This window comes from Hemiscyllium ocellatum, chromosome 37 (assembly GCF_020745735.1).
Source record: "Hemiscyllium ocellatum isolate sHemOce1 chromosome 37, sHemOce1.pat.X.cur, whole genome shotgun sequence".
In the NCBI taxonomy this organism is placed as follows: domain Eukaryota; kingdom Metazoa; phylum Chordata; class Chondrichthyes; order Orectolobiformes; family Hemiscylliidae; genus Hemiscyllium; species Hemiscyllium ocellatum.
This window is the reverse complement of record NC_083437.1, coordinates 35,199,446-35,226,714: the sequence shown is the minus strand read 5'-3', so window position 1 is coordinate 35,226,714 and position 27,269 is coordinate 35,199,446. Positions and strand designations below refer to the sequence as shown.

The following is a 27,269-nucleotide window of genomic DNA, read 5'->3' as shown; positions in this document are numbered from 1 at the left end:
AACGATGATGTGCTGGAAAAGCACAGCAGGTCAGGAAGCATCCAATTCTCCTGCTCCTTGGATGCGGCCTCACCAGCTGTACTTTTCCAGCACTACACTTTCAACTCTGATCTCCAGCATCTGCAATCCTCACTTTCTCCAATTTAATGATGATATTGTATGGCAGGCATGTGTACTCAAAGATCTGCAGTTGAGAGTTGGCCTATTCAGCCGTACAAAAGACCTAGGGTGGTGAGCTTGTGATCCTGATTAATTGTCATCTGCAATTGATGGCACAGCCCGCGATAACTTTCTGCCACAAACTATATTTCCTACTGTCATGCTTTTCTAGCAATATTTCCCTTTTGATTTGTAACTCTCAGTGTCCCAGCTAGCCATTAAGTACATCCATAGTGTAGGGTTTGATATCTGTTTCCCAACACTGTCACAATATTTATATATTTAAACTTCAGTAATTATATTCAGTCATGCTAAAGCATGAATATTTTCCTCAAAGACAAATACCTACACAGCAATAAGGAAGAGTTATCTTTAGAGCTCTGAAATTTTTACCTGCACATCATCATGAGGGTTCATTCTTGTAAGAACTATTACACTGTTAGTAGTGATATATGAATTGACACAATATTGTTCACTGATGTCTGAGAGAATTTGCAGCAATGTCAGTACTCATTGCTTTTATCAGAATGTGTGTTTTTTTAACAGTGTAAAGAGGAGTGAGAGGATTGGAAACTTGCATTGTCCTATTCTTACTAGTGTGCTATTTATGTCTATTTCAAATAATTGTCAAAATTCATTCAGGTCCTCACAGGGTGAGAACAGATCTCTTAACCTGCTGCATCCATTTTGCCTTGCTGTCATGTCCTTTAGACTATGGAGTTTTCACAGTCCAATGGAAAAACAATGAAAAAAAAACACTACATATGTCAAATGGTACCAGAAAACATGTGTTGTTCACACCTGCCAACCTGCCCTCAACCTTCACAACAAGGCCAGACAGTAACTGAGGAATACAGGTAGTAGCATTACCACCTTTCAGATAATCCACGGCCAACAACACAGACTAACGCCCTCTACTACCTTTCACCCAGAAACATTTGTAGCAGCTGCCCACTGAGGAACAATTGGGGTTTTTAAAAACAAAGTTTAGAATTCCACTTAACAAAGCTACATTAGACGTTGTAAGTCTTAAAATTAACTTGGGAACAGTTCTTGTGCAGAAATATCTCTGTTATTTTCCTAATGTATAGTTTAACTTTTAAAAAGCTTCCTCACATGAGATGAATTAGTTATTTTTTATCTGTGAACTATCTATCTTGCATTTAATCGACCCCTTGCTGTGATCTCAGGAGGCTGATTTCAATCCACCTGCTCCCTTCCCCCATCCCTCTGGAGAATCAGTTTTATTCCACTAATTGCAGCTTTGCACTTTCTTACTCACAGTTCATACAGAAAAAGAACCCTCTGTACAATGAGATGAAGGAGGACACAATCTGGTCCATGGAGCGCTTGAATGACTATATTAATGAGAAATATATGGAAGCAAAGCATCTCCCCAGAGACTGGGTCTTCACTGTTTTTACGGTACGTTTATGCTGCTTCTAATTAGCAGGATGAGGCTCAGTTGGAGACTTCTCATCACTGGAGGATTGAGATACACAGGCCTCCTGACTAGAGACGAGATGATGTCCCTATGTTACTGTCGTGAAATTTTGATTACAATATATTTGTTCAGATCAACAAGCTTCTGAACAAACATGGTCGCAAAATGTAAGTCAGAAACTGAATCAAATTAGAGAAAATGTCCACAATTGAATCAGCTTATTTTAGAACTATATATTTTATAACACAATAGTGATAAGTATTTCTCAGGTTTTTGCAGATTTAGGTAATTAACAAAAGAAACAATGATGCAGCCATTGATTATGATCTGGAATGCGCTGCTTTTGGAGTAATGGTAGATTAAATTTGGGCATTCAAGGTAAACTCGGATTATTGTTTAACAAGATTGAATGTACAAGGTAGGTGGTGGGAAAATGGTATAAGGTGGATTTTTTTTCAGACAATGAGCCCAGACTTGATGGACTGAATGGCCTCCTACAGCACTGAAACCACTCACTGATTCTGTAACGCTGACGATGAATTTGATAAATGGTTCTAATTTATGAAATATTTCAAAAATGTTAAAATTTAACTAGTCCCAACAGAGGTCTGATCTCACTTTCTTGAGCTGAGAGATATGGGGTGTCTTCTACTAGCCCCAAACGCAGACGTTTGAGGAATCACTTAGTTTGTCATGTCCTTTACTGTCTCTCTCGTCCATTTGCAAAGTCCATTTCCACCTTTTTCAGTTAATGTTTCTGTTGGGATAGTTCCTGGATATCTTGATGTGCAACGGGCGGCACGGTGGCACAGTGGTTAGCACTGCTGCCTCACAGCGCCTGTAGACCCGGGTTCGATTCCCGACTCAGGCGACTGACTGTGTGGAGTTTGCACGTTCTCCCCGTGTCTGCGTGGGTTTCCTCCGGGTGCTCCGGTTTCCTCCCACAGTCCAAAGATGTGCGGGTCAGGTGAATTGGCCAAGCTAAATTGCCCGTAGTGTTAGGTAAGGGGTAAATGTAGGGGTATGGGTGGGTTGCGCTTCGGCGGGTCGGTGTGGACTTGTTGGGCCGAAGGGCCTGTTTCCACACTGTAAGTCTAATCTAAAGTAAGTCTAATCTAAAATCTAAAGCAACATTCACTGCTCTGGATAGCTCTGCATAGCAAGGCACTTAATTTCTTCGGAAACCCTTGAATCTGTTGTGGAGTGGAAACTTCTGCCTGCCCACTGAGAATGCCTTTGCTCCTGCTATTTGGGCAAATTAAATGCCATTTTCAATGTGACTTGAGAGGAATTTTACAGTAGGAATAGTGGCCCATCAAGCTCAGAGAAGGAAGGGGCAAATCACATAGCAGGTTTCAACAATGCCAATTGTACTGAGAAAGGATGGGTCAAATGGATGCCATTAAAGCTAAGAAATTCACAGTACTGAGGAGGCTATTTGACCTGTTTTGTTTGTACTGACTTTTCAAAAGTCATCCAACTTAATCTCACACCCAGCCTTATCCCCAAAATCATGTAATCATGTCTGATCTTTTTTATTTACATTGGAGGAAACATGTGGCCAATGTTTTACACAGAGTTGTCAGAAGTGAAAGAGGACATTCAGAACCTGGTCCATGAGGTCTACTTCATCCAATCCTATCTGCACATCCTTCTCTTCAGTATTTAGACCCTCTTGGCCTAAATACCCAGCTTCCCTTTAAATACCCTGCTATTCTACGCCATGTAATAGTGTGATTCATTTTCTAACCACTTTCTGGGTAAAGAAGTTCCTCCTGCATTTTTGCTTAGGTTTCTTTGTGGTTACCTTATATTTTGCTCCTCTAATGGCATTGTGTGAGGCTGAATGATCCTTCTAGCCTCCCCCTTTGATGCAGGATTGTGATCAATTGTGATCGAGTGAACTATAGTTAGTGTTTGGTAATCCAAAATAGCCCAGTAAGATTAGAGTACATTAAAATCATGGAAAACATGTCATACAGAAACTCAAAGGAATATGGTGTATTCGTGGGAGACCAATCATCTCAACCACAGGACATCATTACAGTAGCTCCTCAGAGCCAACTAACATTAGCTGTTTCATCAATGATCTTCTCTCCATCATAATGTCAGAGGTGAAGCTATTACTGATGATTGCGCAATGTTCAGCAACATTCAGAACTCCTCTGATAATGAAGCAGCCAATGTCCAAATGCAGCAACACCTGGACAACATTCGGGCTTGTGCTACTACATTTGTGAGTCTTACCACCAGGCTAAAAAACCAATAAGAATCCAAACATTGCCATTTGACATTTGATGGCATTAACATTGTTTATTCCACTATAAACACCATGAGGGTTACCATTGAGCAAACACTGAGGTGGACCAGCCTATAAATACTATGACTGCAAGAACAGATCAGAAGTGGCAAATTCTGTGGTAATTTACCTCTTGTCTCTTCAGAACCTGTCCAGTGTTTACAAGGCACAAAACAGGAGTGTAATCAAATACTCACACTTTTCTGGATTAGCGCAGTTCCAATAATACTCTCAACATTATTCAGGACTGAGAAGCCCTCTTAATTCTTACCCCATCTAACACATTCAACATATACATTCTCCATCACCAATGCACAGGAGCAGCAGTGTCTACCATCTACAAGATGGCACTGCAAAAAATCACCAAGGCTCCTTAGACAGTGCCCTCCAACACCTCAGCTCTACCTACTAGAAAGACAGATAGACAGAAAGACAGATGGTAGCAGATACTTGGGAATATCGTCACCCGCAATGTAGCGTCGAAGCCACATAACATCCTGACTTGGAACAACGTGCTTTTCCTTCACCGTCACTCTCTATAAAAATCCTAGAAGTCCTTCCCTAATAGGTTTCTGGGTATCTTTATAGTGCAGTGGCTCAAAAAGGCAGATCATCAACACCCTCCTCAAGGGCATTTTGGGATGGGTAATAGATGTTGGATTAGCCAGCAACTTCCCTGCTCTGTGAATATGTAAAATGAAAGTGCATGGAAGTGGGGATTAAGTACTGCCATGGATTGAAAACACATTGGCAGACAGGAAACAGATAGTAGGAAGAAAAGGAGTTCTTTCTGAATGGCAGCCAATGACTAGTGGGGCCACCACAGGGATCAGTGCTTGGACCCCTTCGATTAAGATGAGGGAACTAAACGTAATATCTCCAAATCTGCAGAAAACATAGAGCTGGGTTGGAGGGTGAACTATTTATGCAGACATGCTTCAGTGTGAAATGGGAAAGTTGAGTGAGTGGGCAAAAGTATGGCAGATGAAGGATAATGTGGACAAATATGAGGTTATCCACTTTGGTAGCAAAAGCAGGAAGGCAGATTATAATGTGAATTGCAATAGATTGGGAATAGGGAGGTGCAACAAGACCTGAGTGTCCTTCTACAGCACTTGCAAAAGTAAACATACAGGTGCAGCCGGCAGTGAAGAAGGCAAGTGATATTTTAGTCTTTGTAGTGAGAGTATTTGAGTACAAGAGCAGGGATGTCTTGCTGCAATTGTACAAGGCCTTGGTGAGACCACACCAGGAATATTCTGTGCAGTTGTGGTCTCTTTAAATAAGGAAGGAGGTTGGGCTATGGAGGGAATGCATTAAAGCTTTACCAGACTGATTCCTGGGATGGCAATTCCAATGTATGAAGTGACACTGGATTGTTTAGACCTTTAATGAAGGGCGATCTCATAAAAAAAACAGATAAATTTCTAACAGGACTAGACAAAGCAAATGCAGGAACAAGTTTACTGATGATCAGGGAGTTCAGAAATAGAGGTCACAGATTCAGGGTGCAGCGTAGGTATGTGGAATTCTCTGCCGCAAAAAATGATAGATGCCAAAGCATTTTTTCGAAAAGGAGCTAGACCTTGTTCTATAGCTGAAGGGATCAAATGATATGGGAAGGAAGCAGGAGCAGGGGACTGAGTTGAATATTCAGCCATGATTGTATTGAAAGGGCAGAGGAGGCTTGAAAGACTGAAATGCCTATTCCTGCTCCTAATTTCTTATATTTCTGAAATTCAGTATTGCAACCACTAATATCGGGTGAGTAATACTTTTTTTTTAAAGTCAACATTCATTATCAGATCCACTGAACCATCACCATCTTCAATTAACTAGTTTATTCAAGCTCACAAACCTGTCTTTATCGAGACCCCTATTGGTCAGAAATTTCACTTATCTTTGCAGACTAACTTTACAATCAATTCGAGCGTTCAGCTTTTGAGCGTGTTCTGTAATTTAATGCTGTGCTGCATATACACTTTCCCAGATTTGACACCAGGTCACAACTTCGTTGTTGTAATCCTTTGATTTCTGGCTGGCATTTCCTGCTGTCTGGTCTTCTGATGGTGCACCCAGACCAGTCAACATCCTTTAACAGCTGAATACAAAAATAAAGTACTGTGGATGCTTGTAGCATGAAATAAAAATCAGAATTGTTGGAAATATTCAGCAGGTCAGGCAGCATCTATGGAAAGAAGAACAGAGTTTCTGCTTCACCTTTCCATTAGAACTCAGTGTTTCCCTACAGTGTGTGGAAACAGGCCATTTGGCCCATCGAGTCCACACCAACCCTCCAAAGAGCATCCTACCCATAACCCCTCCCTCCCCTATAACCACATTTCCCATAATTAATCTATCTAACCTACATATCCCTAGACATGATGGGAAAATTAGCATGGCCAATCCACCCAACCTACACATCTTTAGACTGTGAGATGAAACTGGAGCACCTGGTGGAAACACATGCAGATGCAGGAAGAATGTGCAAACTCTGCACACACGGTCACCCAAGGGTGGAATCAAACCCATGTCCCTCCGTCTGTGAAGCAACAGTGATAACCACTGAGCTACCATGCCACCTCTAACTCATTATTGGCATGGAGTGTTAACTGTCTTTCTTTTGCCTTGAGGTTTGAGGCAGCAAGTATTTCTGTTTTAATCTTAAAAGCCTGCCCTCTGTCTTTCAGTATCTCCTTCTATTTTGAAATTTCGTTCTTCTGCAGTCATTCACTGGTCTCATTTATGATTCAATTCCCTTCCCAAATATAGGTATTTTTAAATGAAATAAAACTTGTTTTACATTTTAGAGAATTTTAGGACCATTTTATACATTTCAGCACTTGTAACAAATCCAATTCTTATCTAAAATGTGACGATATCCAAACTGACAATGAATCGCTACCTGTATGTTTAATTTTTGTGGTTCGTTATGATGATTGCACGTGACTTTTTGCCCATTTTGCTAGCATTTTGTCTATCCTTTGAGTACCATCAATATTTACAATATTCAAAAAAAATGTCCAGATGATTCAATCTAATTGCTTGGAAGGAAGTACATGTCTGGCTTTGTTTGGATATGTAATTATTGTATTGACATTAAGACTGATAGGCTTTCAGTGGCTAGTGGGTTAGAACTAGTCATTGGGATAACTGGTGGGTTCTCGTTTACTCTTCATTTATAGATTTCCACATTCAATTCAATAAAGCAATGTTAATTCGATCCTCTTACCAGACTTTAGTGAAGCATGGAATTATCTCAAACAAGGTAAACCCTGTGAAATAGAAATAGAGGCATAAAACTAAAATGGATGAGATTCTTCTTTGCTTGATGAGGTGAAATTCAAACTGAAAGATACGTAACAAAAAGGAAGGGATAAAGAACAGGACTGGGGAAGTAAGAAGAATCTACTGCTTCTGAGCATTCCCTCAAATAAAACCGAACCTATAGATTGTGTAACAAAGAATCTTGTCTGACTGCAAAGGTTATTAAGAGATTTAATATTTTCTTACAGAAGAGAACACAACAGATCATGACACAATGCTTCATTGCCACCAAGGCCAGACTTGGTAGGAAACTGGGCTACTTTGATCTTCTGGGTTTTGACATTATGATTGATCAAAATTTCAAGGTGACAGTATTTTTTAATTCTCTTTGGCTATGCGCTTTTATTAAATTAGTGAATATGAATTGATCCAAATGTGAGAGCAATGGAACTTAGGGTGTCATTGAGTCATAGAGTTGTGCAGCATGGAAACAGACCCTTCAGTCCAACTTGTCCTGACTGACCAGGTATCCTAAACTCATCTAGGTCTGCTTGCCAGTATTTAGCCCATATTCCTCTAAACCTAAGCAAAAAAAAATTGAACTTAATCAATTAAGGAGATATCAAGGCAGATGAGTAAAGGGTTAGGCTTTAAGTGGTATCTGAGAACAAGAATGGGTGGTAGACATGCATAGTTTCAGCAGGAGGCTCCAGAGCTTAAACAGCTGAAGACACAAGCCAATACTACAAAAGCAGGAATTCTCAATGTTTTTCCTTCACATTGGACTATCCATACCTGCCACACTGTTTCCTTCTGGTAGCGATGTTCTTCTGGATTCAATCAATCAGGGTGCTATTGATCCATATTTAGTGATGGGCATTTGAGATTTCCTATCCAGAATACATTCTGTGCTTTGGTGAACTGCAATGGTGCACATAAAACAATGATTACACAATTCTTTTATAGTCCAGGTATTGAGCCCAGAACTGCCATTGCAGTTTGAGAATTTTAATTCAGTTCTTTTGAAAAGTAAACCTTGCCCTTATATCTGGCTCAGCTTCCATACAAACATGATGCCCTCTGAGATGACTAAACAAGTCACTCAGCTGTATCCAAACAAGGTAACAAAGCACAATAAATCCTAGCCAGATCAGCGATGCCCCTGATCCCAAGAATCAATCTTAAAAAGAAGGCTTGCTGTGACCAATATTAATGATACAATTCAACTGTGTATGAGACTGCAAATTTAGTACTACCTACTAGTCGGAATTTATAAAAGAGTCATAGCTCTGGGTGTCAGCTTGTCTCACAGGGACACTATACATTGATAGTGGAAAAATATCCATCAGTATTCCTATTGCAGATCCTCATTCAGCAAACCCCAGTGCAAAATGCCTATGTTTATGATCAGATCCACTTGGTTATCCTGTTTGAGTACACTCATACATTCTTTCCACACAGATGAAGAAGCTTTGAGATGTCACTCCCTCCAGTGGGTAAATCATAGTTCTAAAAATTATTGCAAAAGATTCATGAAGTAGTGAATAAAAATGACAGAAGATTAGTGATGAGGGAATATGTTTTTTTTCAAATTGTAAATGCCTCAAATTATGATGATTTGAAAGGTGCTGGAACAGCTTCACAAAGGTTGAAAAGGAACTTGGATAAATCCATGAATGGTAAAACTTTGCAGGGCCAAGACAGAGAAGTGTAAATCTAATTTACAATTCAGAACAAAAATGCGGAGACATTTCTTCAGCCAGAGGGTGGTGGGCCTGTGGAATTCATTGCCGCAGAGCGCAGTGGAGACCGGGATACTAAATGTCTTCAAGGCAGAGATTGATAAATTCTTGATGTCACAAGGAATTAAGGGCTACGGGGAGAATGCTGGTAAGTGGAGTTGAAATGCCCTTCAGCCATGATTGAATGGCGGAGTGGACTCGATGAGCTGAATGGCCTTACTTCCACTCCTATGTCTTATGGTCTCTAATTGGACAGATATTTCAAAGAAGAGTTAAATTACCTTCCTCCTGTGCTTCAAAAATCCAAAGTACAATGCTAATTTACTTTTCTCCATTTTCCTCACCTCTTTTGTGACATTGGCAATGCAATGCTTAATTATGTTGTGTCCGCTATCTCATCTCCCAGATTCATTTCATGTGCGAGCCCACAGACTGAGCAGATGCGGGATAATTGGATCCACACAGATTTAAGTCCAGAACTTGAAATTGGAAGGGCACTGCATTGCCTCCATTTCTCCAATTCAACATTAATAATGCTACTCCCTTGTTCTTTTCCCACATTCCTGCAAATGTTTCTTTTTGTAGTATACATCCAATTCCCTTTTGAAAGCTACTGTTAAGTCCATTCCCTCCACCCTGTCAGGAAGGACATTTAGATAAGAATAACTTGCTATGAGAAACATTTGTCTGCATCTTGCAACTGGCTTTTTTGCCAAATACTCTTCTGATTTTTAAGGCTTTGGTAAGTTGTTGGGAATCAAAATTTGAGGCCTCTAACTGTGTAACATTTTTCTCTGATATATCTGGAAAAAAAAATGTGACAGTATTGTCAAATGCTAGCAATGAACTAATGGTCTTCAATGTTTTGGTAAGCTTGCATGTTATTCTAGGACTCCAACTTGCTATGTTGTGGACAAGGTGGAACAAGTGATTTCCCATGTAGCAGTTTGCTCCTCCCATTGTTTTGCACTTTGTATAATAAGTCCCTTCTCTATGGAGGGGGTAATTGGTTTTATTTGTTCTTGCACTGTTACAAGCAGCTGTTTATATGGTAACATTAACAGAGCTTTGGAACCAAGTCATCTACTTATTAGGTGGATGTAACATAGGGAAATACAAACACTTTACCAGGTGGATTACCTCCTGTTTTGTAGTGTGACTATTAAGTGACCTTGGAAAAGCCTGCGTTACAAATAGTCTTCTGGTAGATATTTTCTGTAAGTACAATGAAGCATAACGATTATGTCATTCACAGTGGCACAGTTATCCACAGAGCCCTTTAGGAACAGGTTTTTTTTAGCTGAATGGTGGTGTCTATACACTATACACTGTAACATAATCCAAAGAGCCAAAAGATCCCTATGGATTCCTATTGATATAATTGCTCTAGTGTGTTGTATAGATCAGTTCCAGTTTAGCATATGCATCAAGGCTGTGACTGTGGCTGCCACATGCACAGGTTTGGAGATATACTTTGTGTCAGAAACAGAGGATTGTCCCATTAACATTCGAAAGTTTAGGGACCATGGAGATTACCTGAGAGGCTTCTCTTGCTTGAGGTGAAACTATGCAGAGATAGCAACATGGAGAAAAGCTCCTCTGGTTATCTTCACATTAGAGTTATGATTCTATGAGGGTGGGGTCATTAAAATATAAACCCTCCATTACACAGCAAAGTCAAAATTTCCTCAGAACAATGCAAAATAAGCATCAGATGTCAGGATATCTAAATTCTATCTGAGTACTTCCCAAACCATTGCCCGTTGTGACCCCATTTTGAAGTTTGAAAATGCCATGTCCCCATGGGGAGAACTAAAGAGCAGGAGGACAGCTGTTTAGCTTGGTCATAGCTCTCTGACAGGAATTGCCCCATAGCCCATGACCACAAAATTTACCTTGCAATGTCATTTGGGGATCCAACCTCCTACCTTGAGAGGCCCTATTCTAGCTTCACCGCTTCACCAGACCTCTATTAAAAAACGGTTTATTTTTCTCCCATTAATGGTACAACTGTGCAGATGGACCATGGCAATTATTTTTAATGGTGCTGTTCATTTCCTACTTTGGGAGGCCACATTCTGATGCATCAATTCAAAACCAGTAAATATCAACCAAGTTTTAATTTGGTCACCTGACTATGGTCACATAAGTGGACCGTATGACACATAATAGTAGCAACAGACTATGAATTGTTTATTGTTGTGTTAACATTGAGATATAGCCATGATTTTTTGGTCAATGAGCAGAGTTATATGTCTCTCATCAGCAGTTGACAAGGAAATTTAACAGTATAACTCATGAACTGACACTGGCAGTCTTACCATGGAGATTTGCAAATGTACAATATAACTGATCTCTTTGATCTAATTAAACTAAAGCCAACATTCTGGCTGTGATATTGGAGTGGAATGTCTAGGGAAGGGTGGGATAGAGTGTTTCTTATGATCTTTTAAAATCATTTCTGTCTTGTACACAACCTATTGTTATGGACTAGGCCAGATCACTCAAAACATTCCTAAGCAGGCAGCTCACACCATAACTTTACAATTTGTTTCAGTAAGTATACAGTGAAAATTACCCACTGGTTGACTACGTTGACTACCAGTTTTAAAAAAAGACAAAAATTTATTCACAAAATTACACAATGAAACACAAATAACAGAATAAAAAATCCCTACAGAACTCAGTCTATCCAGACTAGACTTAGTTATGCTGTTCCAAATATACAAAACAGGGACAATAAGCAAACCTCCTTAAAAAAATAGTAAAAGATGGAACAAATGCTTAAAGATTGAAGTTAGAAGGGCAGAAGGAGAGAGTCTGTTTCCACACAATTGAACTGGAGTACTGTGCAGTTTTGGTCGCCTCACTTTAGGAAAGATGTGGAAGCTTTAGAGAGGGTGCAGAGGAGATTTACCAGGATGTTGCCTGGAATGGAGAATAGGTCATACGAGGGTAGGTTGAGAGTGCTAGGCCTTTTCTCATTGGAATGGTGAAGGATGAGGGGAGACTTGATTGAGGTTTATAAGATGATCAAGGGAATAGATAGAGTAGACAGTCAGAGACTTTTTCCCCGGGTACAACAGAGTGTTACAAGGGGACATAAATTTAAGGTGAAGGGGGGATGTCAGGGGTAGGTTCTTTACCCAGAGAGAGGTGGGGGCATGGAATGCGCTGCCTGTGGGAGTGGCAGAGTCAGAATCATTGGTTACCTTTAAGCGGCAATTGGATAGGTACATGGATAGGTGCTTAAGCTAGGACAAATGTTCGGCACAACATCGTGGGCCGAAGGACCTGTTCTGTGCTGTATTGTTCGATGTTCTATGTTCTATGTTCTATTAACTTGTTCTGGACTGGACTGCCCAGCTAGAGAGCTGACCACTCCCCGTTCATTATACAGGTCACTTCTAAAACACAACCACTTTGGCCTGAAGTCTCATCTGTTTACATGTAAACAAAAGGCCTCTGAAAATCCTTTCTCACCTCTGTACCACTCTGTAGTCACTTCAGAGCTGGGAGAGATTTACGATCCCTTTGAAAAAAAACCATGGACACAGTGCCCTTGAGAAAAGGAACAGCTTTTAGCAAAGAGGGACCAGCTTTGTGACACCTCCCCCCTTAAGAAAATGAACCATTAATATCAAAAGATGGCTTCATTTTTAAAACCCTTCAATAACAAGCTAGTTAGTAGTCTAAAACACAAATATACACTATACTAACTATGCATAGCCACATGCAAATGCAACGCACCCGCCACTGAATGCCCCCGCATCGAGTTTCGATAACGCATCGGCAATCACGTTTTTGCAACCTGCCACATGCGCAATTGTCAAACTGAATGGCTGCAACAACAAGCTCCATCTAAATAGTCTGGCATTTGTGTCCTTAAATTTTTCCACAAATGTCAATGGGTTATGATCAGTGCAGTGTCTCAGATGCATTGCTGGTAATATAAACACTGACATGTTGTAATACCAACACCAAGCTTAAAGTCTCTTTCTCCACCATTGAATATTTCTGTTGATGAATGTTCAACTTCCTGGAAAAATACCCGATGGGTCTTTCTATTTCCCTCGTCATCCTCCTGTAGGAGCACCGCACCGACTCCCACATCACTGGCATCGATAGCCACTTTGAAAGGCTCGTGTAATCCTGTGTGGCTAATACTGGGGCAGTGGTTAACACCATCTTTAGGCTGTCAAATGCCTTTTGATGTCTGCTGTCCACTGAAACTTCTTGCCCTTTTTTAACAAATTTGGTGAGTAGAGCAGCCACACTGCTAAAGTTTGGCACAAACATTCGGTAAAATCCACGCAATCCCAGGAACCGTAGTACTACTTTTTTCGTTGATAGTATGAGAAATTCCCTAATTACTTTCATTTTTGGATCCTGTGGGGCCATTTGTCCGTGTCCAACAACATGGCCCAGGAAGGTGACTTGGGCTTCAGTAAATTCAGTTTTAGCTCCGTTTACCACCAAGTCTCCGAAGTTGATCAAACAAGTCTGATAAATGCTGTAAATGTTCCTTCCATTAGTGACTAAAAATCACCAGATCAACAATATACACCTCACAGTTGGGTAATCTAGTAATGACCTTATTAATCAGTCTCTGAAATGTTGCTGTAGTATTTTTCATACCAAATGGCATGACTTTGAACTGTTATAGTCCATTTGGCGTTGGGAAAGCCAAAATTATCTTTGCTCTCTCTGACAGAGGTACTTGCCACAAGCCTCTGAGCAAGTCCAATTTAGAAATGTAGTTGCTTGTCTCACTTTTTCGACACAGTCCTCCAGTCGTGGAATTGGATATGCATCTGTCTTTGTAACGGCGTTGACGTTGCAATAATCCACCCAAAACCATTGGGTATCATCTGGCTTTGGCACCATGATTATGGGTGAGCTCCAGTCACTGTAACTCACTTTGATTATGTCATCTTGGAGCATACACTCTATCTCCTTCTCTACCTGTGCCAATTTTAGAAGGTTATGCCTATAAGGGTATTTCTTAATTGGACCAGCATCTCCTATCTCTAAATCATGCACAATTAGTTTAATATTTCCCAGTTTATTTCTGCATATCTCCCCGTGTGATAGCAATAAATCTTTCAGGTCATTTCGTTTTTCTTGTGGAAGGTAACTCAATAACTTATCCCAATTTTTGACAACTTCCTCATTGTCCAATTTGATTTGAGGAATGTCCAATTCAGAATCCTCTGAACTTGGTTCTTCCTTCTGTGCTGTAATCATTAACACCTTCCCCTCTTGCTTTCCTTCCCGATCAAAATACCTTTTGAGCATATTCCCATGACAAACTCTGTGAGATTTCTTCCTGTCTGGAGTCCTTATCAAGTAGTTCACCTCACTCAATTTCCTCTCAATTTGATAAGGTCCATTAAATGTGGCTTTTAAAAGCTCACCTTGTTACTGGAAGTAGCACCAATGTCTTATCCCCAATTGCAAAATTGTGAATTTGTGATTTCTTATCTGCTTCCTGTTTCATCACATGCTGTGATATTTTTAAATGCTGAAAAATGTGTTGCTGGAAAAGCGCAGCAGGTCAGGCCGCATCCAAGGAGCTGGAGAATCGACGTTTTGGGCATAAACCCTTCTTCAGGAATGAAAGGTTCCAGCAACACATTTTTCAGCTCTGATCTCCAGCATCTGCAGACCTCACTTTTTCCCATACTTTTAAATGCTGTCCAGCCAACTCTGTAGCTCTATTTAATTGTTCTCTAAAATTTGGCAAATAGTCCAAATGGGTAGTCTCTGAATTCTGACCTATTGATTTCTCCTTAATCAATTTTAATGGTCCTCTTATTTCATGACCAAAAATTAATTTAAATGGACTGAATTTGGTTGATTCATTTGGTGCATCTCTGATCGCAAAAAGTATAAACGGAATTCCCTTATCCCAATCATCTGCATAATCCTGACCCTCAACGTAGTCTTTAGAGTTTGATACCATCTCTCTAGTGCCCCCTGCAATTGAGGATGGTATACAGTACATTTGAAATGCTTTATTCCAAGTTATCCATAACCTTCTTGAACAGTTTGGATGTGAAGTTTGATCTTTGATCTGACTGGATCTCTATTAGTAGTCCGTATCTAGTAAAAGAATTAAATAATTCTTCCACAACCCTTTTAGCTGTAATGTTGCATAATGGGATTGCCTCTAGAAATCTATTTGACACATCCATTATTGTTAATAAATACTTATTCCCACTTTTTGAATGAGGTAGGGGACCTACATAATCAATCAAGACTCTTGTGAAAGGTTCCTCAAATGCTAGAACAGGTATTAAAGGTGCAGGTTTTTTTAAACTGCCTGTAGTTTTCCGATTAGCTGACACGTATGACATGTCTGGCAAAATTCAACCACATCCTTGTGTAGTCCAGGCCAATAAAAATGTCTTTGCATTTTGGCATGTGCTTTCCTCACCCCTAAATGATCTCCAAGTGGTAGCAAATGAGCCACACGTAGCACCTCCTTTTTATATCCTACTGGCAAAACAATGCCTACCCACTTCTCATCTGCTTGAGTGTGTAATGGTCGCCACTTCCTCATTAAGACATCATTTGTTAAGTAGTAACATACAGGGATGGATTCATTCTCCTTCGCTGTATATGCCTTTTGATACAATCGTTTTAACTTCTCATCTTTCTGCTGTAACTCAATAAGCATAGCAGAGCTAAAGATACTTGTATGTTTACCTATTTGTTCCTGCTCTGTCCCAAGTATCTGATCAAAAAAAGTCACAAATAAAGCTATGTCAACTTCCCTATCTGTGCCTTTTGATCTCTCCTGCTTCAGCTTTGGCTCTGTGATCATGTGATCACACAATCTGGGAAGATTTGAGGTACAGTTAGTAAGTTTGCAGATGACACCAAAATTGGAGGTGTAGTGGACAGCGAAGAAGGTTACCACAGATTACAACAGAATCTTGACCAGATGGACCAATGGCTGAGAAGTGCCAGATGGAGTTTAATTCAGATAAATGCGAGGTGCTGCATTTTGGGAAAGCAAATCTTAGCAGGACTTATACACATAATGGTGGGGTCCTGGAGAGTGTTCCTGAACAAAGAGACCTTGGAGTGCAGGTTCATAGCTTCTTGAAAGTGGAGTCGCAGGTAGATAGGATAATGAATAAGGCATTTGGTATGTTTTCTTTTATTGGTCAGAATATTGAGTACAGGAGTTGGGAGGTCATGTTGTGGCTGTACAGGACATTGGTTAGGCCACTGTTGGAATATTGTGTGCAGTTCAGGTCTCCTTCCTATCAGAAAGATGTTGTGAAACTTGAAAGGGTTCAGAAAAGATTTACAAGGATGTTGCCAGGGTTGGAGAATTTGAGCTATGGGGCAAGGTTAAACAGACTGGAACTGTTTTCCCTGGAGCATCGGAGGCTGAGGTGTGACTTATAGAAGTTTACAAAATTGTGAGGGGCATGGATAGGATAAATAGACAAAGTCTTTTTCCTGGGGTGGGGGAGTCCAGAACTAGAGGGCATAGGTTTAGAGTGAGAGGGGCAAGATATAAAAGAGAGCTAAGGGGCAACTTTTTCACACAGAGGGTGGTACGTGTATGGAATGAGCTGCCAGAGGAAGTGGTGGAGGCTGGTACAATTGCAACATTTAAAAGGCATTTGGATGGGTATGTCAATAGGAAGGGTTTGGAAGGATATGGGCCAGTGCTGGCAGGTGGGACTAGATTGGGTTGGGATATCTGTTTAGCATGGACGGGTTAGACCAAAGTTTCCATGCTGTACATCTCTATGACTCTATGATTCCTGGATAAATATCCTTCATTTCTTCAGTTGCCTGCATCTCTACTGGCTTTTCGACTAGAGTAACAACATATCTACCGGTGAATCAGCTATATCATTTGCAAGGACAAATTGTAATCCTGGAACTGAGAGTTTTTCCAGTACTCCTACCACACATTCTCCAATCTTCTCTGGACTCTCTAGCCTCACTTTACATAACTGAGCGCTTTTTGTCTCACCATGAATTCCTGTTACCAGTACCTTTTCTGGCAATAGTCCATCAGGAGTACATATCTCCTCATTCTTCAGCATTACAGACTGAGAGGATTCTGTGTCCCTTAATATTGTAATCTCTTTACCTGCTACTCCTGGCGTTTGTGAATAAACTTTACCCTTGCATGCATATTTTTTAAGCAGTTCTGGCACCTCCTCCTTGATCAAACTCTGATCGTCTTGTACACTCTGAGGCAGTTTAGATTAGATTACTTACGATGTGGAAACAGGCCCTTTGGCCCAACAAGTCCACACCGACCCGCCGAAGCGCAACCCACCCAGACCCATTTCACTACATTTACCCCTTCACCTAACACTATGGGCAATTTAGCACGGCCAATCCACCTAAACTGCACATTTTTGGACTGTGGGAGGAAACTGGAGCACCCGGAGAAAACTCATGCAGACACAGGAAGAAATGTCCCTTGTGCTTTTTGTTACCACTCCAACAAAACTCCCAGGCTTGTCTGGTTTTTCTACTTCTGTCTTTCTCCTAGCTCACCAACACTGTGATTTCGTGTGGCCCACTTTATTACAATAAAAACACCAGAGCTTTTTAACTTCCTTGTCCCCCTCAAGGGTTTCTTTTTTACCATGTGGTGAGTTCCCCTTATGACCTTCACTGTGACCTACTTTTCCCTTTCACGTGAGGATATCCCTTTGCCCAATTTCTATCCCTCATGGACTGAAATTGATTCTGGAAGCCAAACCGAATTTTATGGACCAGCTCATAATCATCAGCCATATCAGTTGCTAACCTTGCCATTTTAACTCTCTGCTCTTCCCCATGAATTCGCATTACATCAGGCAGTGAGGTTTTTGAATAATTAACTCTCTAAGGGCATCATAGGTTTGCTTGATCTTTAAAGCTCTTAATCATCCATCGAAATTACTCTGTTTGATCCTTTCAAACTCAATGGAGGCTTGACCTGGGCCCCTCTTTAGATTACTGAGATATTGTTTATAGGCTTATGGTACAAGCTCATATGCACTTAAAATGGTTTTTCACCTCCTCATACTCCCCAGATAACCTCTCTGATAGTGACGTGAATACCTTACTAGCCCTACCTACAAGTTTTGTTTGGATCAACAAAACCCACATTGCCACTGGTCAATGCATTTGTTTAACCACCTTTTCAAATGAGACAAAAAAGGCTTCCACATCCTTCTCATCAAATTTAGGCAATGCTTGAACATACTTAAACAGTTTCTCACTGGGCTTCTGACTACCAGGGGCTTGCTCCTTCTCACTCTTTTCCTCACTTAGACTACCTTCAGTCTTTATCTCCAGCCTTTTAAGCTGACTTTCCTTTTTAAGTGTCAGTTTTTTAAGTTCAAAAGCTCACTCTTTTTATTTCTCTTTTTCACTCTCCTCTGCTTTTGATTGTAACTCAAACTGTTTCATTTCTGCTGCCCTTTCCTTATCTTTCACCTCTAACTCAAGCTGCTTAATTTGTAATTGAATTATTGCCATCATGATAGATTCTGATGGTTTCTCTGGCAAGTTTTAATGCTGAGGTATTGCTGTAATTATCTCTCCTTTCCACACAGGAGCAGGCAGGTTCAATCCCAGCTGGCCTGTTAATTCCTGCAGCTTAGTCTTATTCACCTATTGCAAAACTTCCAAAGTCACTGCATCCACTTCCAGAAAACGTTTGGCGACTGAAAGAGCCATTCCTATCCCAAGCTTTGTCTACCCAACCAAACCAACACCCGAAATGAAGACACTAGCACCTACCACTTGTTATTTAAAATCCTGCTAAGAACCCCAATCTGTTACAGACTAAGCCAGACCACTCAAAATGTTCTTAAGCAGACACCCCAGATTATAACTTTTACAATTTAATTCAGTAAGTGTACAGTGAAAATTACCCGGAGTAAGTTAGCTGGGTTGACTACCAGGTTTTAAAACGGACAAAAATTTATTCACAAAATTTACACAATGAAACACAAAGAACAGAATAAAGAAACCCAACAGAACTCAGTCTATCCAAACTAGACTTAATTATACTATTCCGAATATACACAACAGTCCCAATAAGCAAATCCCTTTAAAAAAAACAGTAAAAAATGGAACAAATGCTACTAGGTTGAAGTTAGAAGGGCAGAAGGAGAGAGAGAGAAAGAGTCTGTTTCCACACAGCTGAAGTCTTCCCTTGTTCTGGACTGAACTGCCCACTTAGAGAGATGACCACTCACCTTTCATTATACAGTTCACATCTAAACCATGATCACTTTGGCCTGAAGTCTCATCTGTTTACGTATAAACAAAAGGCCTCTCAAAATCCTTTTTCATGTCTGTACCAAACTAGTCACTTCAGAACCAGGAAGGATTTATGATCCCTCGGAAAAAAAACCCAAGGACACAGTATCCTTGAGAAAAGGGACAGCTTTTAGCAAAAAAGGACCAGCTTTGTGACACTATGTCAAAACTCAAGACAGGAAAAAGACCTGTCCTTGCAACCCTCCCCCCTTTTTTGTGATCCCGCTAAGACCTCTATGCTCTCCCAAATTTAGCTGTGGTGCATTTCCCATTATTATCACCCATCTTTGCTGGCTACTCCTTTAGCTGTCAATACTCCAAACTTTTGACTTCCCACCCTGAACTTCTTCCACTCTGCAACTGCTCTGCTTTGTGATTCTCTCTAAAGGTGTTTGGTCACCTGCCGATATGTCATCTTATGAGGTTCAGTGTTAAATTTCTTTTGATGAAGCGCCTGTAAAACATGTCAGGCTATTTTAATATGCATTGAAAGTGTGTTACTGGAAAAGCACAGCAGGCCAGGCAACATCTGAGGAGCAGGAAAATTGATGTTTCAGGCCAGAGCCCTATGCATCAAGGCATTACATAAAGACTAGTTGTTGTTAATGATGTTTGTCTCACCATATATTGGAAATGACACAAACTCCCTGTAATGAGCTTTCCAAAACTGGAACGTACGCTGTTGTGATTTGCAGTAAACATCTTTCTACAATCTCAGGGTTTAATGTATAACTTCACTATTCCAGTCAATTTGGAGGAGAGAGAAAAAAACTCTTTCACAACTTCCTTGGCATCCTGTGCTGGATCACTCACTAAAGACAACTGGGCCAGTACTACATCAGAGCATTGCATGTGATCCAATAAATACAGAGGTGTCAAGCATCTTTCACATTTCCAAGAATATTCCAATAGTATTCACTGTAAAAAGGTAATGCTCCCCAAATTCTGATTTTCGTGTAGCGACTGCAAGTTATTCAATGCTTTGAAATTTCTAAATTTGACCTTAATTGAACTCTGCAGAAATATTATGAGAAATCTTGCTACTTATTCCTGAAGACAGTATACTATGATAGACACTCTTAATAAATAATTATCACTTAGACTAACGGTGTGTTCAAGAGGATATAATATCCTGCTACTGAGGGACTACTCTGTCTAAATTGCAAGCCCCAGGATGTTCACAGAAATTCCTGAGGCTAGTTAGAGAGCAATTGCTTGCAATTTAGAGGTTAGAAAAAAAAACAACATTGTGGATGAGAGAAATGTCAGTATCACGACTATCATTGTGAAATGTTGATAGGCTTTTGCCTCCATTTGAAAAGCAGGTGTTTATATTTGTTAGCATTAAGGGAAATGTGGAATTGGAAACACAAACAGATCACTCAGAAGGAAAGACCAGTAAAACTTGTGAATGGCATATCCTGGCCTGACTAGTTTTGTATACTTCAGAATGGAGCTCCAATATTTCCAGTGTTCATTTCCAATTATTACTTTGTTTCCCACTGAGGGGTATGGGCTGATTGAATGACCTACTTCTACATGTAATTCGTATGTCTGTATATATTTCATAGACCCTAGTTTCATCTTTCTGTCAATTGGTTGCTTCATGTCTTGGCTTAGTGTAATTCAATGTAAATGATCCAAAACTGTGCAGCTGTAGTGGTCGTTAAAAAAAATCTCATTTAATATACATGTATGGTTTACCTGCTGTGGTGCATATCAACTATCAGGTTTTTATTGAAGGATTTCATTTTAAAAGAAAATAATGAGACAATAGTCTGCGTTAGTCACAGTCATTTTCTTTTTGGTAGCTTCTAAATTAGTTGCCTAGCAGTGCCCAGACCAATCAAACACATGCAGATGGCAGCGTGTAACATAGCACTGACCTAGCCAGGATTTATTTGGATTGCATTAATGTATGCAAAACACTACACAATGCATACTCTTGTCATGTAATTGAATGGGAATAAAGGGAATGGCAATGAATTAGAAATAGAGACCTCTCGTGTTTCAGTAAATTGCTGCTTGTGGTACTGGTATGTAAGCCCTGCACAGTGAGTAATCCCAGAATACAATGAAGGATCTGATACCTGTTCATTGAAACATCCTTTCTGATTAATTAAAGGACTTTGTTCCTTCATTTGCTTTTCGACAGTGCCAGTTCTGAAATGAAGGGTTGAGATTATTCCAATGTTTGATTATTAATTTGTCTGCCTCACAATGAGGTGGGGGAGGTTGGCGGTGGAAAGGATGAAAGAATTGATGTCCATTTTTACATGACAATTGTGGAAGACAATGGATAGGGTTGAGCTGGATAGGGCAGTGCTTTAATAAATCTGAAAAGCAGATAACATAGACACAGCTGAGCAGACCAGGAGTTCAGTGATAGCCTTTCACACAAATAGGAGTTTTAAACTCTTAAGTATCTAGCCAGATATGCTAGTAGTGGCTCCTGTAAAACCATACTTGTATCAGAAATTTTAAAGCTTACTTGACAAAACCCAACCAAATACTCAGTGAAGGAACATAAGATTTTTATAGGAAGGGTCACTGGACTCAAAATATTAACTCTTCTTTCTCTCCACAGAGACCTGCTGAGCTTTTCCAGCAATTTCTGTTTTTGTTTCTGATTCCCAGAATCTGCAGTTATGTCATTTTTATTTACAATTCGTAATGGCTGTTTCTTTTTAATTACTTAAAGTATAACACTTCGACAGTGCAGGAGGGTAGACCTCAGTTAACATGACACTGTATTCAAAAGGAGATTTTCTCTACATTTGCAGTCTTTCTTGGCTCTGTTTTTGGTTCATGACTGTCGGCAGAATTAGATTAGATTTACAGTGTGGAAACAGGCCCTTCGGCCCAACAAGTCCACACCGACCCGCCGAAGCGCAACCCACCCATACCCCTACATGTACCCCTTACCTAACACTACGGGCAATTTATCATGGCCAATTCACCTGACCCGCACGTCTTTGGACTGTGGGAGGAAACCGGATCACCCGGAGGAAACCCACGCAGACACGGGGAGAACGTGCGAACTCCACACAGTCTGTCGCCTGAGTCGGGAATTGAACTCGGGTCTCTCTCAGGTGCTGTGAGGCAGCAGTGCTAACCACTGTGCCACCGTGCCGCCCACATTGCACCTCCTGAGCTTGAAGTGAGGTCAGAGGGGAGATCCAGGAAAGAGAAGGCACCCACAAAGAACAAAATTCCAAATTGACAGTATTGATCGCTGTCACCTTTTCTGTCGACAGTAATGGGATTTCCAGTACCTCAAAGCATAAAACAGCACTGAGCCTTTCCTTCCTCTTAGACTTTAGAGGGATTCTAGTCTTAAACACAGCAGCATCTGTAAGTTGCTTCCTGATCTGCCTGGTCCTAACTCCCGCTGTTTTGGTCTGCTGTCCTGTACTGCAGATCTTTTGGCATTTTACACAGGACTCTGGATTTCCTTTTTAAATGTACTCCTCCGTGGGGTTAAAAATCATACACCACCAAGTTATAGACTAACAGCACTAGCTTTTGGAACGCTGCTCCTTCACCAGGTGGTTGTGGTACCCAACACTGGCATCTCCAAATCTGCGGGGTTATTAATAGAGGTCATGATAATGTCCTGTACAGTTATAGGTGCCTTTGAAAGGCATATTGGAATCACTAAAAATGATCCCTCGTCATTTTTTCCAAGATAGTCTCAGTCCGAGAATGTGAATCATAGAATCCCAACAGTGTGGAAAGAGGCCATCTGGCCCATTGAGTCTGCACTGACCCTTCAAAGAGCACCCCGCTCTATCCCTGTATTTCCCATGGCTAACCCACTTATCCTGCACATCCCTAGACACTATGGGGCAATTTAGCATGGCCAATCTACACACCTTTGGACTGTGGGAGAAAACCAGAGCGCCCACTGGACACCCACACAGTCATGAGTAGAATGTGCAAATTCCATGCAGTCGCTAAAGTTTGGAATCAAACATAGGTCCCTGGCACCGTGAGGCAGCAGTGCTAACCACTGAGCCACTGTGCCGCCTGTAAAAATATGAAACTACATAATAGAATTCTCTGACAGTCTGCATCTTACAGGTGAACCCATGAAAGATAAATATTATTTCCATGGAAGTCTGTACATTCAGGTGAAAGGCCTTTGGAACATGTACATAAATTCTGAATCCTTTCTGCTTCATGTAAGAAAGTGTCACATGTTCATTGTCCTAATTGTCTTCATGAATAAGTGGTCTTTACAGGCAAATTATGGAGAAAGATGCTTTGTCTAAGTCTAAATTTCTTCCATATGCCATAATAGGATGCCTTCTTTAAGCTTGGTTGCCTCTGGTTTGGAAGATGTTGGATCCAAGTCCCACTCCAGAAATTTGATCCCATAATTTGTGGGTGGCATGGTGGTTGTGGGCAGCACGTTGGCACAGCAGTTAGCACTGCTGTCTCAAAGTGCCAGAGACCTGGGTTCAGTTCCTGCTTCAGGTGACTGACTGTATGGAGTTTGCACGTTCTCCCTGTGTCTGCTTGGGTCTCCTCCGGGTGCTCTGGTTTCCTCCCACAGTCCAAAGATGTGCGGGTCAGGTGAATTGGCCATGCTAAATTGCTCGTAGTGTTAGGTAAGGGGTAAATGTAGGGGTATGGGTGGGTTGCGCTTCGGCGGGTCGGTGTGGACTTGTTAGGCCGAAGGGCCTGTTTCCACACTGTAACTAATCTAATCTAATCTCTGAATAATCAAATCTGACACATCAGTGTAGTACCAAGCTGCACGGTCGGTGATACAGCCTATTGGATACGCTGTTAAACAATGACCCTCGCCTGCCCTCTCAGGTTGATGCAAAATATCCAAAGGCACAATTTGAAGAAGAGCAATTGAATTCAATCTGGTGTTCTAATCAACATTTATCCCTCAACCAACATGACTCAAACAGGTTATAGGAGCTAAATGAAAATCAAAAGTACTGCGGAAGCTTTCAATCAGAAACAAAAACAGAAGTTGCTGAAAAACCTCAGCAGGTCTGGCAGCATCTGTGAAGAGAAATCAGAGTTAATCTTTCAGGCGTCTGGTGACATTTCCCCAGAACTGATAAGTCTTATAGGAGCTTGCTGCATGCAAACGAGCTGCCATGTTTCTTACATTACAAACAGTGATTGATTATAAAGACCTTTGGATATTCCAAGGTTGCAGAAGGTGCTGTATAAATGCAATTCAGTCTTTCATAACAACATCTTGACATTTCCCAAATGTAATGCTGCATAATTAAGATTCTGATGAACACTTTCAGGCAGCTGGTTGTCCCACCTTGGATTTTTCATATTACTTATTTTGGAATTTTGCTACATTGACATGAGATAGAATTGTAAATTAATTGATGAACGAGATATGTGAAATTAATTTTGAAAATTGAAAGACAAATCCCAAATGGCTACCAAGCTAAATACCAAGGGAAAGACCAGTTGATTGCTTTGTGGGAATGTTGTTACTGTCACCATGGTGTTTAAATCCACATAAAACACATAGAATTATTCTTAAGTACAAATCTTCCACATGCTATTGTATCCGTAATGTTTGGATTAATAAACCTGGAGACCAGCACAATCAGTAGAGTGAAATAATATTCACAAATTCTTGCTAGAATGTTATTGATGTTTGTTATCTGGTGATAGTTTACTTGTAAAAACAGTCTTGAACATCTCGTAAATATTTTTAATCTGTTGGAAACCATTTGAAACCAAGTGACAAGTTTGTGGCATTATGCCCAAGATATTGCACACCAACCTTAATGAGCGTTAAGCAACTATGCTTCTGCTTTGTTAATTTTAACTGTTTACCTCAGAAGACACCTTTTTTCTGCACCACTGCATAAAACAATAACAGCAACTGTCACTGAGAGTCTTGAAATTTTTTAGTAATTTAAACATGATATATAAACACAGGTTGATGTTGTTGCATTTAACAAGCTCTTTAAATGAGTAAATATTTCAGTATATTTTGGGGTTGGGGGAAACACAAGAATATAGATAAGGGGATGGACACCAACACATAGTGGAGAATGGCTACAGACTTACTCAAAAAGGTGAAGTTTAAGATAAAATTGCCTGCATGGGGTTCTCATGGTATCAATTGTAGAGGTAGCTTCAGTGAAGATACCACACCAGTAATCTGAAACTCTGCAATGATATAATTTAACCTCCTAGTTTTTGAGGTTTGAAGGCTACATAGAGTCAAAGAGATGTACAGCATGGAAACAGACACTTTGGTCTGACTTCTCTGTGCTGACAAGATATTCTAACTAATCTAGACCCGTTTGCCAGCACTTGGTCCATATCTCTCTAAATCCTTCCTATCCATATACCAATCCAGATGCCTTTTAAATGTTGTAATTGTAACAGCCTCTACCACTTCCTCTGGCAGCTCATTCCATACACGTACCACCCTCTGCATGAAAAAGTTACCCCTTAGGTCCCTTTTAAATCTTGCCCCTCTGACCCTAAACCTATGACCCCTAGTCTGGACTCCACAGTCTCAGGGAAAAGACCTTGTCTGTTTATCCTATCCATGCCCCTCATGATTTTATAAATCTCGATAAAGGTCATCCCTCAGCCTCTGACACTCCAGGGAAAACAGCCCCAGCCTATTCAGCCTCTCCCTGTAGCTCAAACACTCCAACCCTGGCAACATCCTTGCAAATCTTTTCTGAACCCTTTCAAGTTTCACAACATCTTTCTAATAAAGAGCAAGTTACTAAATTGAGCAGAAATATGAAATAAGTTGATTAAAGAAAGGCTCTAAACATAACAATTGTAGAAAAGATGAGACAAGAAGGTGCAAACAATATTCCAAAAGGGGCCTGACCGATGTCCTGAACAGCTGCAACATGACCTCCCAACTCCTATATTTAATGCTCTGACCAATAACGGACAGCATACCAAATGCCTTCTCCACTATTTTATCTATCTTCAACTCCACTTTCAAGGAACCATAAACCTGTACCCCAAGGTCTCTTTGTTCAGCAACACTCCCCAGGACCTTACCATTAAGTGTATTCGTCCTGCCCTGATTTGCCTTTCCAAAATGCAGCCCTTCACACGTATCTGAACTAAACTCCATCTGCCACTCCTCAGCCCATTGGCCCATCTGATCAAGATCCTGCTGTACTCTGAGATAACCTTCTTCACTGTCTACTACACCTCCAATTTTGGTATAATCTGCAAACTTACTAACTAGACCTCCTATGATCACATCCAAATCACTTATATAAATGATGAAAAGCAGTGGACCCAGCACCGATCCTTGTGGCACGCCATTGGTCACAGGCCTCTAGTCTGAAATCCAACTCATCCTCACCACCCTGTCTTCTCCCTTCGAGCCAGTTCTGTATCCAAATGGCTAGTTCTCCCTGTATTCCATGAGACCTAACCTTGCTAACCAGTCTACCATGAGGAACCTTGTCAAATGTCATATGACTGAAGTCCATATAAGTCACTGCAATGAGGTGATGCTGGCGATCAGAGTCAAAAAGTGGGGTGCTGGAAAACCACAGCAGGTCAGGCAGCATCTGAGGAATAGGAGAGTCAACATTTTGAGCATAAGCCCTCATTCTCAGCACCACACTTTTTGACTCCATGTAGATCATGTCCGCCTGCGCTGCCCTAATCAATCCTCTTTGTTGCTTCTTCAAAAAAAACTCAATCAAATTTGTGAGACATGATTTCCCACACAAAAGCCATGTTGATAATCCCTAATCAGTCCTTGCTTTGCTAAATACATGTGAATCCTGTCCCTCAGGATTCGCTACAACAATTTGCCCACCACCATCGTCAGGCTCACCAGTCGATAGTTCCCTGGTTTTTCCTTACCACCTTCCTTGAATAGTGGCATCACATTGTCAACCTCCAGTCATCCGGCACCTCACCTTTGATTATTGGTGATCCAAATATCTCAGCAAGGGGCCCAGCAATCACCTCTCTAGCTTCTCACAGTGTTATAGGGTACACCTGATCAGATCCTGGGGATTTATCCACCTTTATGCGTTTTAAGACATCCAGCACCTCCTCATTTGTA

At 40.7% G+C, this 27,269-nt stretch overlaps 1 protein-coding gene across 9 annotated transcripts in view; it reads left to right on the top strand.

The window, feature by feature from the left end:
* Nucleotides 1–27,269, top strand: part of LOC132833495 (protein polyglycylase TTLL10-like) — a 205,285-nt gene that overhangs the window by 159,573 nt on the left and 18,443 nt on the right. For all 9 annotated transcript variants that reach the window (XM_060851811.1, XM_060851812.1, XM_060851808.1 and 6 more), the window contains 2 exons: nucleotides 1,444–1,584; nucleotides 7,418–7,534. In XM_060851811.1, coding sequence (XP_060707794.1) covers nucleotides 1,444–1,584; nucleotides 7,418–7,534 — 258 coding nt within the window. The remainder of the gene's footprint in view (nucleotides 1–1,443; nucleotides 1,585–7,417; nucleotides 7,535–27,269) is intronic.